Raw genomic sequence first — 13,693 nt, forward strand, 5'->3', positions numbered from 1 at the left:
CAGGGAGGCAGCCCCTTAGCAGCCACTCGCCCTGTGCCAACGGCCACCACGCAGAATCCTCGCCACAAGCCTGCCCCCATGTGCGGAGGTGGAGACGGAGCCCCTGAGGCATTGAGGGCGCCGTCCGTGGTCTCTCGGGCATCGTGCTATGGCCCTGACTCGCTGCAGCTCGGCCTGACTGAACCCTGTGTCCTCTCTTCTCTGTAGGGGTGCCTCACGCTCTAAACAGCCTGCTTCAGGCCGCCAGCGGCGGCACTGGGATTGCTGTCCTGAGTCGCTGGCGGCAACTGCTCTCGCCCTCACTGAGCCGCTTTAGGGTGGATCTACCTGGGAAAGCCCCCAAGTGCTGTCTGGGGTGCTACCCCACCCTTTGGTGTCAGTATCTTCTTTTTTTCTTTTTTTTAATATTTATTTATTTGAGAGGCAAAGAGAGAGAGAGAGAGTCTTCCATCCGCTGGTTCACTCCCCAAATGGCTGCAATGGCTGGAGCTGGGCTGATCCCAAGTCAGGAGCCTCCTCCCAGTCTCCCACATGGGTGCTTGGGCTACCTTCCCATGCTTTCCCAGGCCACAGCAGAGAGCTGGATCAGAAGTGGAACAGCCAGGACTTGAACCGGTGCCCTTATGGGATGCCGGCACTGCAGGTGTCAGCTTTACCCACTACGCCACAGCACCGGCCCTGGTGTCAGTATCTTCTACGGGGCTTGAGAGGTTACTTGGGGAGCATTCCAGGTCTTGGGGGTGGGGGCCTCTGTCTCCCTGAAAAAACCAGCACTTTGTGACTGGTTCTCATGTCCTGCCCTGCTGCGGGTCAGAAGCGGGTCTTCCTCCCCGGGGTACGTCTTGAGTAGCTGCCCTGCTTGGCCTCCCACCAGGAGCAGCTCTTCAGTGGTCCTCAGTGTCCATGGTCCTCGGGAGGTACCCTGTTCCAAATGAAGCTGCTGCCGGTGATGCCTGTGAGCACGGCGTCAGGCCGAGGGCCCAGCCCAGCCCTTCCCTCTGTTGTCAGGAGGTGCAGAGGTGCCCCACAGCCAGGAGGTGGCAGGCCAGGCCGGAAGATGGGGCGGGTGTGGCCTGGCGAGGCGTGCCATCCTCAGCCCTGCGCCCAGGAAGGGTGCGAGCTGGTGACTGCAGCCAGTGTCCTCTCCACAGAGATGTTGGTGCACCTGCAGCAGCTGTCTCTGGGGTGTCTCTGTGTGAAGAAACAGGAGCCAAAGAAGGCAGAGGTAGGTCGTCCCGCTAACTCGTGGGCAGCGGTGGTTCCCCACGCAGCCTCTGGCGGCTCCGCCAAAGCCATGACCCACCCAGGCTCTCTCTTCCTGGCCATTCTGGAAACCACAAGCAGGGGGCGGCCTCCTGGTTACTTCGTTCCCCGCGTCCGCAGCTTTGCACTGCCTTTCTTCCCTTGGCCCCTTGGCCCTGTGCTCCCTGCAGACCCCCGGGTGCACTGGCTCGCTGAAGCAGTCACTGCGTGCCCTGTGGGGACTCCTGGCCTAGAAAAGTTTCATGACAGCTCACAGCTGCTCGGCCTGGCAACGAGCCTGCAGGTGGCGGGGCTGGCGGGGGTGGCATGAGGCTTTGAAACAGCTGCCGTCTTCCACATGCTCGCTTGGCGTTCCCTCTCTTTGCTGGAGTTAGAACTGTGTACACCACATCCAGAGAGCACTGGCCGGTGCCCAGCTCCAGTCTGGGGAAAGGACTGACCGTGCAAGTGCACGCGGCACCGGCGCCCAGGACAGGGCAGGCCTCGTGGAGGCAGCAAAGCATGGCCAGCGTGGCCAGAGCATTTAGCCGCTGCTTCCCTGCCCCTCCTGCGCCGGGAGTTCTGGGGATTCGGAACTGCTACTAAACCTGTCACCCGAAATCCAAAAGGGCTGTCCAAGGCCACAAAAAGTCCCTCCCCACTCCGGCTCCTGCTCCCCAGCCCCAGCCCTCCCTTCCTGACTCGCATGCCTCTGCAGTTGTCAGGTTTCCTTCTAGGCCTCAGGCACATCCAAGCCAACCTATCAGAAACCCACCCCCCCCACCCCCTGTGCAAGTGCACAGCTTTTTTTGGGGGGGGGGGGGCGTGCTTTGTTTTGACTTACTCATTGGTTTGTGGCCACTCGGGAGCGTTTGCAGTGATCTGCTGTGTGTGAGGGATATGGAAGGCTTACTCAGTGTGTTCCCCAGAGCTGTGTCCTGGAGGAGAATCTGGAACCTCCCTGGGCCGGAGACCCAGACCATCCCAGGCCACTGAGCCGCATCCTGCCCTGCTGTCAGATGATTTTTGTTGTTGTTGTTGCATTACAGTTTTTTGTTTTTTTTTTTTTTTTAATTTCTCTTTTACTTTTTAACATTTATTTACTTACTTGAAAGGCAGAACAGAGAGAGAGAGCTCTTTCATCCACTGGTTCCTCCCCAAATCCCAAATGTCCACGATAAACAGGACCAGGTCAGGCCAAAACCAGGAGCCAGGAACTTCATCCAGGTCTCCCACGAGGGTGGCAGGGGCCCACGACTCGGGTCACCTTCTGCCTTCCCAGGGGCAGCAGCAGGAAGCTGGATCAGAAGCAGAGCAGCCGAGACTTGAACCAGTGCTCTGATAAGGGATGCCAACATCACAGTTGGTGGCTTACCCCACTGTGCAATACTGTCCCCATTTAATTTTTGTTTTGCTTTTTATTATTATCATTGTTCTTTTGTTTGAAAGGTAGAGAGACACAGAGATCTCCCACCTACTGCTTCATCCCCAGATGCCTACAACAGCTAAGGCTGAGCCAGGCCAAAGCCAGGAGCAGGGTGCTCAATCCAGGTCTCAAACATGGGTGGCAGGGACGCAGGGACTTAGGCTATCACCTGCTGTCTCCCAGTACACGTTAGCAGGGAGCTGGAGTTGGGAGTACAGCAGGAACTTGGACGCTGGCACTCCAATACAGGATCAAGTATCTCAGGAGGCTTAACTGCTGGGCCAAATGCCTGCTCCATCATTTCATTTCCAGAACCAGCTTGGCTCAGTTGTGGTCTGGGAGTGGACATTTAGTGCAGTGGCTTAGGTCACCTCCCGGGACACTGACACCCTGTATCAGAGTGCCTGGTTCAAGCTCCAACTGCACCACTTGCGATCCTACTTCCTGCTGATGTGCCCTGTGGGAGGCAGCAGATAATGGCTCAGGTGCTTGGGTCTACCAGCCGGGGCTCCTAGCTTCTTTCTGACCCTCTCCCTTGCAAATAAAATGAAAAGAAAATTTTTTGAAAAAAGTGTTTCTTTAAAGAAAAAAAAATGTGGCCTTGACGCACAGAGTGGAGGTGCCCAGGAGAGCAGATGGCCATTGCCTTCACCTTTGTCCTGCAAGGTGACCTGGAATGGCAGCAGCCTGGAGACTGACAGCTGCCAGGTAGTGAGCATGGACTCCGGGTTGGGTCTTTTCCATGCTTTAGTTCCTGCCAGGTCCCATGAGGGCCACGGTTGCCCCTCGCCTTCCAGATCCCACGGCTCCTGAGCTCCTACTCTGCCCCGTGCTGCATTCCCCCGGCAGGAGCTGCCAGGGAGGTGCACACACAGGGCCTCTGCCCACTCCTCTCACCCTCGGGAGGCGGGGTCGGGGGGTGTGTTGTGCTCAGAGCTGCTCCGGCTCAGGCCCTGAGACGGCAGGAGGCAAAGTGGGACAGTCGGCCCACCAGGCCCAGTCCGTGGCCCCCGTGGCTCCCTCGCGTCCGTAACCTAGTTTCCTTTTCCACCTAGGGAACGCGTCCAGCACCAGAAGCACGGACACGGAAAGGTCAGTGTGGCCTCTGCTCCTCTAATTGCAACCCCTCCCTCCGTAAACACTTCCCCACGCCTCCCTCTGTGGCAGCATCTGCTCACTTTTCTGTGGCGGGAAGCGAGCCCAGGTTGCGTCGCCCCCTCGGGTTTCCAGAGCCTGGGCCTTGGCTTTCTGGGGCGAACGAGGTATCTCCAAGAGCAAGTCCAGAGCCGCTGCACTGCGGCTCCTCCTCCCAGGCCTGGGCGCTGGGCGGGTCTTCGGTGCCTGCATCCCGTGGCTGCTCCTGGGCACTGTGTAAAGTTCAGATCCTTTTCCTGGTGATCCGGGAGCAGTTTGGGGTGGGCAGTTAGACAGCTGCCTCCGTTCTCAGAAATGCCAGCCTCCCTGAAACTGACAAACAGGCAGATTGATGGGCTGAGCTCGGGCTCCCCTGGGACAGCAGGAGGCTGCTCCCCTGGCTGTTTGTCCCAGAGATGCTCTGTAAGTGGCATTTGTGCATGCACAAGCAGGAGCTACGGAGAGCCACTTGGCACTTCTCGCAGGAAGTCTGTGGGGGAACGGATTTTAATCACTGTCTCAGTTAATTAGAAAGACAAGAAGTTGTCCTCAAAAAGTAATTAATGGGAGCCGCTGCCCAGGGAGAGGAGGCTGCTTGTTGCTTGGGTGCCAGTGGTAGGCCCGGGAGCCTCTTTGGGGAAGCTGGCTGTCAAGACTGCCCAGGCTTCCTGCCTGTCTCTGCCACCTCTGTTACTGTGGGAAGACGGGAGGGACTCTTGCCGGTGACCAGCTTGGGTGGGGGTGGCGAGGAGGCCTGCGTGTCTTGATGAGCCGACCCAACTCCGTCTCCCCGGGACACTTTTGCCCTGATTCCTCGGGAACCAGATCTCTGCCGTCCTGCTGCTGAGATCCCCCGACACCCAGGGCCCTCAGGGAGGGACCCACACCAGGAGGTGCCTGCTCCTGCGCTGGAGGGCGGGCCTCTGGCAGTGGGGGAGGGCTGCCTCGCCTCTGCCCGTGGGGAGGCGCTGGCTCTGAGCCCGTGGCAGAGCGTTTCCTGAGCACTGGGCACGTGGCCAACGTGAGCATCCCTCCCCTGCAGTGGCCAGGCTGAAGGCGCCGTTCCTCAAGATTGAAGACGTGAGCAGGTAAGTGGGGGCCCTCCCTCCACCCACCCCCTAGGCCTGTGCAGAGAAGCCAGGCGCTCAAGGGCCCGGTGCTGGCTTGGGGGCTTGGAGCCCCTCCGCCCTCACCTTTTTGTGTTTTTTTGTTTGTTTGTTTGTTTGTTTGTTTTTAAAGAATGTTGACAGTCATTTTATATTGCTTTTGGAGACAGAGTTCTGTTACTTTTTTTAAAACAAGTTTGCATGCTTCTGCCAGATATCTTTTATGTTACCAACTGAGGAGCAAGTTTTTCTTTTTTAAGATTTATTTTATTTATTTGAAAGAGTTACAAAGAGAGGTAGAGATAGAGAGAGAGGTCTTCCATCTGCTGGTTCACTCCCCAAATGGCCGCAACAGCTGGAGCTGTGCCAATTCAAAGCCAGGAGTCAGGAGCTTCTTCCAAATCTCCCACATGGGTGCAGGGGCCCAAGGACTTGGCCATCCTCTGCTATTTTCCCAGGCATATTAGCAGGGAGCTGGATCAGAAGTGGAGCAGAGGCCGGCGCTGTGGCTCAGCAGGTTAAAATCCCGGCCTGCAGTATCGGTATCCCATATGGGCACCAGTTTGAGTCCTGGCTGCTCCACTTCCAATCCAGCTCTCTGCTATGGCCTGGGAAAGCAGTGGAAGATGGCCCAAGTGCTTGGGTCCCTGCACCCATGTGGGAGACCCAGAAGAAGCTCCTGGCTCCTGGCTTCAGATCACCCAGCTCCAGCCGTTGCGGCCATTTGGGGAGTGAACCAGCAGATGGAAGAACTCTCTCTCTGGCTCTTACCTCTCTCTGTAGCTCTGTCTTTCAAATAAATAAAATCTTAAAAAATAAGAAATGGAGCAGCCAGGACTCAAACCGGTGCCCATATGGGATGCCAGCACTGCAGGCCAGGGTTTTAACCTGCTACACCACAGCACTGGCCCCTGTTTATTTATTTGAAAAGCAGAGGTAAGAGAGAAGGACAGACAGACAGAGGTCTTCCATCCTCTGGTTCATTCCCCATATGGCCACAGTGGCCAGAGCTGGGCTGGTCTGAAGCCAGGAGCCAGGAGCTTCATCCAGGTCTCTCACGTGGGTGCAGGGGCCCAAACACTTGGGCCATCCTCTACTGCTTTCCCAGGTGCATAAGCAGGGAACTGGATCAGCTATGGAACAGCCACGACTTGCACCTGCACCCATATGGGATGCCAGCGCTGCAGACGGTGGCTTAACCAATACTGCACCACAGTGCTAGCCCGAGACAGAATTCTTTCATCTGCTGGTTCACTCTGAATGCCAACAACGGGAGCCAGGAACACAATCTGGGTCTCTCACGTTGGGTGGAGTTTTGGACCCAGGCACTAGGACATGGGATGCAGGTGTCGCCGGGAGCGTCTTACCTGGCCCAGCCCTGTGCCTTTGTCTTCCCTGGAGGAGCCTGAAGGGTGGTGTGGCACATAAGTCAGAGCAAAATTCCAGGAGTGAATTCCTGCCGAATACTCTGCTTTTATGAGCGCGTGGCGTCGCTTTGAGGCTCGTCACTGCCGCCTGTCTCCTGTGTGAGCTGACACCGTCCGCTCAGCACCGGCCGTCACAGTGGTTGTCACTGTCCAAGAAATCATCTTGGCTAAAGTCGAGGTGCTGGGCTGGCCGTGGGGATTCCCACGTCGCAGGCCCGGGGACCTGGTGAGGCCTACAATTACGCTTGGCTTTGGGAGGTGCTTTCTGGCGCATGTTAGCACGTGGTAGCTCTGGGTGCTGGGAGCCTGAGGGGTGGCCTTCCACTTCCTCTTCCTGTGGGGAAAACAGAACTCAGACAGGAGGGGCTCGCTTCCAACCACCGGTCCTTCCGCGTGGCCATCTGTCCTCTGTAAAGGCCCCTTCTCGCCTGGAGCAGGAGCTCACGTTGGTGACGCTGAGCTGGTGAGCCGTCAGGGACATCTCAGTTAGCTTTGAAGCTTCAGAAGCACTAGACTGGAGGCCCACGTGACCCTGCAGTTATCTCAAACAGAGGTTTTCAAAAGGAAAGTCCACGAAGACCCAGCAGGCACTGTGGAGACCAGAAGTTTCTGTGTCCCTCAGCCCCCGGCAGGGCCAATGGGCCTGGAGCAGAGCTGGCTTTGGTGGCCAACAGCCAGGGGCGAGACGCGGGGGACGCGGCAGGGCTGCTGCTTTAGCCCCAGCCCTCCCTAAGTAGTCAGCCTGAGACACAGGGCCCCGCTGTCTGCCGCTCGCCGCAGAGTGTCTTCAGCCGACGCACCCGGGGCGTCGCAGGCCAGGGAGGCCCAGGCTGGGTGTCTGTCCGTGCACTCCTTTCAAGAAGGTGCTCTTCGAAGCCGCTTAGCATGACCAGCCTCGAGTGGCGAGCCTTCTAAGCAGAACCGAACACAGCTGAGGAGGAAGAAAGGGTACAAGGCTTGTGGACAGCACCCTTCTCCTTAAGGGCCCAGGAGCCTGAGGCTGCGCTCCATCCCCCAGAGCACAGCCCATTGCCCATCCATCGCAGGTTTGCTGGGCAGACAAATCAGTGCTGGCTCTAGAAGCCTCTGGAACACTTAGAGCTTGATGCAGACTGCCGCTGTGCAGCTTCAGGACTACTCCCCCCCCCCCCCAAGATTATTTATTTGAAAGGCAGAGTTGCAGAGAGGGAGAGAGAGAGGTTTTCCATCTGCTGGTTCACTCCCCAGATGGCCCCAACAGCCAGGCCTGGGCCAGGCTGAAGCCAGGAGCTTCTGATCTCGCACAGGGACGGCACGGGCCCTGTTACGTGGGCCATTTTCTGCTTTCCCAGATGCATTAGCACAGAGAGGTGGATCAGAAGAGGAGCAGCCAGGACACGAACCAGTGCCCATATGGGATGATCATAGGAGGTGGCTTTACCCGCTGTGCCACCACACCGGTCCCTAGGTGGTAACTGAGGAACAGCCTAAAGCCAGACGCTCACCTGGTGGAAGAGGAAAAGCACCACACTCTTCCATTTAGCTCTGCCCGGCTGGAGAAGGTTACCGAGGGGTCAGGAGGCAGAATGGGAGGTGGAAGAGGGGGACCGGGGGGTCTGGAGACGCGGCTCCGGCTCTGGCCTTGGCCGCTTACTCAGTCACGAGCCCTCAGGTGAGGCACGGGGCTCTTCCTCTCCCTGCTGGAGGACGGGGTGGCAGCACTGGCTCCCCAGCACAGAGGGCCCAGCAGGGGCTGAGGCTGAAGGAGCTTGAAGGCCGGACGTGGCGCACAGGGGTGCCGAGTTCACCCGGGAAGGCGGGTGCTCCTAGGACGTCAGCTGCTTGTCCCTGCCTGGACTGAACCCTGGGGAGCTGGGCTAATCCCCTGCCTAGCCCTTCCCTCCCCCTGTAGTCAAAGTGGAAGTTTTCTGTGTTTCAGGAAGTTCCGTCCTTGTCACCACCAGTTTAAATCCTTTCCTGAAATTTCTTTTCTGGGACCCAAAGACGCCAGCCCCTTTGAGGCCCCAAGGACCCCGGGCAGCTCACACCATCCCAGGTAGGTCTCACTACTTCCCACATTCCCAGGGCTGGTTCCAGGCCAGCGTCCGCCCCCCGGGGGCCTGCGGGTCACTTAGGGACCAGCTGTGTGTCCGCTTCTTAGGCGGAGTCCATTCTGGGAACTCGGCCCAGAGAAGAGGGACAAGGGCAGTGTTCGTCGTCCCTGCTGAAAATGGGACTTGCATGCTCACAGGGCAGTGGGCTGGCTTCTCCTGTTCATGTCTGTCCCTGGGTTCCCCCAGAAATGCAGATGCCTGGGCTCCAGCCCACGCATACCGACCCAGCATGTCTGATGGCAGAGGCCCTGAGCTGCGCTCTCAGGCACCGCCAGGTGCACATGGGAGATGAGACCCGATGGCTAAGGGTCAGGAGTAAGGGGCTGGGGCCCTGGCCTCGTGTGGCTTCTGAATGTTGCCATGCCCCAGTCCTGGGAGAATTCGAGCCCTTCCTGGTTAGGGACCCAGACGCCTTCTCAGACCCTAACTGACAGGGTAGCCGCAGCGCGAGCTGTGCACTGGGAGAGTAGGGTCGGGCAGAACCACAGTGCAGGCGGCCACCTGTAACACTCAGCAGCGCAGGAGGAAGTACTCGTAGTGCTGCCAGGAGGGAGGAAGAGGGGACTCATGGCTGAGTCCCACGGCCCTTCGCTTCACACCTTTCTCAAAGAGCCGGCTGGGAGGCAACTGCGGCTTGGCACTGGCCAGGGAGCTCACCTGGGGTAGCCTTGGTGGCCTTGAGGTGGCCGAGGACGGAGACTATAAAGGGGAGCTTTGGTCTGCATAAGGCCAGGCCAGGCCAGGCCGGGACAGGCTCAGCTGAGCCCTCGGGGCTCCAGGGTATGTGTGGAAAATCTGTGTTGGAGGAAATGTTTCGTTTTTACATTTTTTTTTTTTTAATTTTTTTTTTAATTTTTTTTTTTTTTTTTTTTTTTTGACAGGCAGAGTGGACAGTGAGAGAGAGAGACAGAGAGAAAGGTCTTCCTTTTGCCGTTGGTTCACCCTCCAATGGCCGCCGCGGTAGGCGCGCTGCGGCCGGCACACCGCGCTGATCCGATGGCAGAAGCCAGGTGCTTCTCCTGGTCTCCCATGGGGTGCAGGGCCCAAGCACTTGGGCCATCCTCCACTGCACTCCCTGGCCACAGCAGAGAGCTGGCCTGGAAGAGGGGCAACTGGGACAGGATCGGTGCCCCGACCGGGACTAGAACCCGGTGTGCCGGCGCCGCAAGGCGGAGGATTAGCCTATTGAGCTGCGGCGCCGGCCCGTTTTTACATTTTTTAAGTTGTTATATTTTGGTTCAAAATTCCAGAGTTAAGTGAGAAATCTGCCCACAGCCATGCCCCAGCCTCTGGGTCTTGGGTCTGGCTCCAGAGGCGTTTGGTCCTCCCCTGCCCCTCTGTTTTTGTTTTTTTAAGATTTACTTATTTGTTTCAAAGGTGGAGTTACAGAGAGGTAGAGGCAGAGAGAGAGGTCTTTCATCCACTGGTTCACTCCCCAGATGGCCGCAACGGCCAGAGCTATGCTGATCCGAAGCCAGGAGCTTCTTCCAGGTCTCCCACATGGGTGCAGGGGCCCAAGCACTTGGGCCATCTTCCACTGCTTTCCCAGGCCATAGCAGAGAGCTGGATTAGAAGTGGAGCAGCTGGGACTCGAACCTTATGGGATGCCAGCACTGCGGGCAGCAGCTTTACCCACTACGCCACAGCGCTGGCCCCAGGTGCCTGCTTTTGCAGTGCTGATAATGTGGCCAAGGTGCTCGTCACCCATGCTGCTCCCCATCCCTGGCCCTGGGTGCTGCTGAGGGTGTCAGCCTGAGTCCTTGTCCCTGTGTAGTAGCAGGGCTTGCTGCATGTGGGCAACTCTGAGTCCGCACTTCCGGGACCCTCGGCCCGCCTCTCTTTTGGGTCATTGAGGACTTCCTCAGTGACTGCTGAGAAAGCCTTGCTTGTGTTTCTTGCCACGCCTCCACTTGAAACACTTCACACAGGGGGCCATCAGCCTCTCCGCACACTCCCGGGCTGTGTCCCACTTGGAAGGCGGACTGGAGTCTGCCAGGAGAGCCGAGTAGCAGCACCCTGCAGCTCCATAGACAGGGCTGCGATTCTGATGAGGAGTTAGCCAGGCCGCGCCACGGGGGGCTGCCCCCCCATCTCACATGCCAGGCCGATGTGAGCGTGGGGAGGAGCAGAACTGGGCTTCCTCCAGGGGTTCCTGCTGCCGCCATCACTGCTGGTCCCCCCGCTGTGGTCGGAGACGGGTGAGCAAGAAAGGGCGGGGCTGGGACAGGCTGCCCGCCTGTGTCTGCCAGGCCCCGTGACCCTGTGGATTCTTGGCCTCCCTGGCCTGGGTCCGGGCCCTGAGCAGTGACCACCTCCCCTCCCTGCCAGGCCCCGAGAGCCAAGCCCGCGGTCGGCTGCCCGCCCCGTGCCCCGAAGGAAGAAGGGGTTCTGCGAGTGCTGCCAGGAGGCCTTCCACGAGCTCCACGTGGTGAGCCCCTCCCCGCCCCAGCCGCTCCTGCCCCGTCTCCACCGTGGCGTGGCCGCGTCCTTCAGTGCCAGGCAACGGCCTGCCTAACGCCCACACCGCCTCTCCCCCGGCAGCATCTTCAGAGCGCCCAGCACCAAGGCTTTGCTCTGGAAGCCCATCCATACGCGGAGGTCGACAGGATCATCGCCCAGCTCAGCCACAGTTTGGCAGACATCCCCTTCCGCGCGTGCCTGCCCAGGTGAGCGCCAGGGCTGTGGACAGCACGCCCCACGCTGCTGGCACCCTCGCTGGCCGGCAGCCCCCTGTGTCAGCAGCGGGGACTAGGCTGTGATGCATCGCTCCTGCCTCACCTTTCTTCCCAGCCGTCCTCTACCCTCTGAACCCTGAGGGGCTCCCCCTCCCTTTGCGGCTTTAGCTGATCGAGCCTGGGCCTCAGCAGAGTGTGGCTGCCTTCCTCCTACCCAGATGCTGCGGTGGGAGGGGTCAGTAGGAGGGGGGTGGTTCCTGGGCCCCTTCCTGGGGTAACTGCAGGAGGGAAGATCGCGCGGAGTGTGGTGGGCATCAGGCACCGTGCCCTGGGCTGCGGCTGCACCGCTGCGCTGGGCGTGGACAGCCAGGCTCTGCCGCTTGCTGCCAGCAAAGGACACAGCCTCCTCTGTGGCCACAGAGCCCCGGGAAGCACACGGCACTGGCCGCCGCTGCAGCCAGCCCCAGCCTGGGCCCTGAAGGGCAGCCCCACACGTGCCCCGTTCCCCTGCCCTTGGTCCTGGCCCAGCTTGCCGCTTCTCTGGAGTTGAGCCTAGCAGCTCACTGCATGTTTCTGTCCCCGCAGGTGGTCAGGTGGTCCAGCACCTGTCGGCGACCCTCTCTGTGCCGAGACCCTGCCCCACAGCGAGCCTTCCCATCCCAGGGCAACGCCTCCCATGAAGAGAAGCGACACCTGCCAGGCCCTAGGTGCGCCGCAGCAGGCTGTCACGGTGGGCAGTGTGCAGGCTCCAGCTGAACCTGCACGGACTGGCGAGGCATCAGGACCAGGAGCAAGCTGCCAGGAGCCGGAGGGGTCCCTGGAGGTGTTTGTGGACCCAGCAGTGACAGCCACGTCCAGGAGTCCTGCCTGTCAGCGCCCCCGGACCGCCCCCGGTGATATGGACCTCTCTTCTGGCTCAGACTCAGCCACCGTGGGCCACAAGCGCAAGGTGCAGTTCCCCAGTGGCAGTGCTGAGAAGAGACCTGGGGCGTCCTGGCCAGAGGCCTCGTTTTTTGTCCCAAGAGCCCGCAGCCCCGGCAGTAGCAGGACAGCCAGTGGTGATCACCTCTTCTCCCTTCCTCCTCCGAGCCAGGAGCCCGGGTCCCCAGCCGCAGTCCTGCCGACGAGCTGCCCGCAGGCCTGCCTCTCCTTCCCAGACCCCTTCCCCTGGCAGCCCGCAGGGGTCTGGGCTGCCCAGCCTCCCTGGCCTGGGGGAGGTTGGCCCCCAGGACCTGCGGATTCTGAGCAAGCGGCCCCTGGCCCTGTGTCCCAGCGAGGTGAGCCCGCTGTGCCAGGCCAGCTGCCAGCTGCTGCCCTGCGCGTCCCAGGGGGCCCTGCAGAGAGCCAGTCTGCCTCTGTCCCCCACCCCCTGCCAGCCGGCGGGGCAGCCAGCTGCTCCCGATGGTTCTGGACGTCGCCCCCTCTGCAGGTGCCCTGCCTCCCTGTCTCCCAGGCCGGGCCTCAGCCCAGCGCCGGCCCAGAGCTGCTCCTGTGAGACCTCGGGGACTCCGCTCCTCACAGGGCCACGCGTACAAGTTAAACCTCTGCTCGGGACACAGGGAGGAGCCTGCGCCTGGCCTTTGAGGTCCAAGTGCTGAGCTCTGCGGAGCCAGCCAATCCTCCCACCTGCCTGGGCTCGGGGCGGGACCAGGGCAGTCGACGGAGCTGCCCCCCCCCCCCCCCACTGCTTCCCACCACGGTCCTGACCACGCAGCCGTCTCTGGTGGGCTTGCCGGCCAGGAGGCAGGGGCCGGGCTGGCATTCTGGCAGGGCCCACAAAGCTGGCGCAGCAGCAGGAGGCCTGGCTGGCTCCTCTCTGCAGGGCCCAGCCCCACCCAGCCCTTCCTACAACCATGTGGTCTCCATTCCCAAACAATGCCTGTGTGCCCCGCCCCGCCCCCCCCCCCCCCCCCCCCCGCCTGCCCACACGCCGGCAGCATATGAAGCAGAGGAGGGGCTCGGGCTTCAGCGCTCCCAGCACCCCCTCCCCCACGCACTAGTCGGGACCCAGCACTGACCCCCTGAGCCAGGGATATGGCCAAAGCCCCCTGGGGACCCCTCTGGGGGCCTCAGCCGCCCACCAAGTGCTGCTGATCCGGGGTCAGCACCTCACCTGCCAGTCTGTGTGCCTCCCCCTCCCCCAGGACCTCCCCCCATTTCTTGCAGCTGGGCCATTAATCTGGAGACAGAAATGGGTTTGCTATCGATTCCTTGGCCACTTTGTTCACTCCCATTGGTGCTGTGGTTCTCTTCGCCCCTCTCTGCCTCTGCGTTTGTCTCTCAACGTTGACGCTGCCGGAAGCCAGCTGCGGCTCCCTCTCGCCGAGGACGGAAGGGGGCCGGCCGTGGAGAGGGCCCAGTTGTTAGTTTGGAAACAGAGCTGCCCTTCTTAGAGGCCAGGTCTGGCCTCTCTGTGCCAGTCCTGCCCAATGTCACAGTTCAGGTTATGGAAATAAATTGGTTACTAACGAACAGCAGAGATGGGGCTGGCGTGCAGTGTGTGGGTGCTTGGTCTGCCCTCCAGTGGCCCAAGGCAGGGGTCTGTGCCCAGCAGCTGGGCCTCTTGCAGGTGGGGACGTGTGAGTGCCAC

General features: G+C 60.3%; 1 protein-coding gene across 7 annotated transcripts in view; it reads left to right on the plus strand.

The window, feature by feature from the left end:
* The window catches only part of DBF4B (DBF4B-CDC7 kinase regulatory subunit), a 30,275-nt gene extending 17,283 nt beyond the window's left edge, over nt 1–12,992 (plus strand). For all 7 annotated transcript variants that reach the window (XM_062216376.1, XM_062216378.1, XM_062216380.1 and 4 more), the window contains 7 exons: nt 1,152–1,225; nt 3,724–3,760; nt 4,845–4,890; nt 8,254–8,370; nt 10,757–10,856; nt 10,970–11,094; nt 11,689–12,992. In XM_062216376.1, the coding sequence (XP_062072360.1) occupies nt 1,152–1,225; nt 3,724–3,760; nt 4,845–4,890; nt 8,254–8,370; nt 10,757–10,856; nt 10,970–11,094; nt 11,689–12,598 (1,409 nt within the window). In that variant the 3' untranslated portion in view covers nt 12,599–12,992. The remainder of the gene's footprint in view (nt 1–1,151; nt 1,226–3,723; nt 3,761–4,844; nt 4,891–8,253; nt 8,371–10,756; nt 10,857–10,969; nt 11,095–11,688) is intronic.
* Nucleotides 12,993–13,693: the final 701 nt, after the last annotated feature.

Source organism: Lepus europaeus, chromosome 18 (genome assembly GCF_033115175.1).
Source record: "Lepus europaeus isolate LE1 chromosome 18, mLepTim1.pri, whole genome shotgun sequence".
Lineage (NCBI taxonomy): Eukaryota > Metazoa > Chordata > Mammalia > Lagomorpha > Leporidae > Lepus > Lepus europaeus.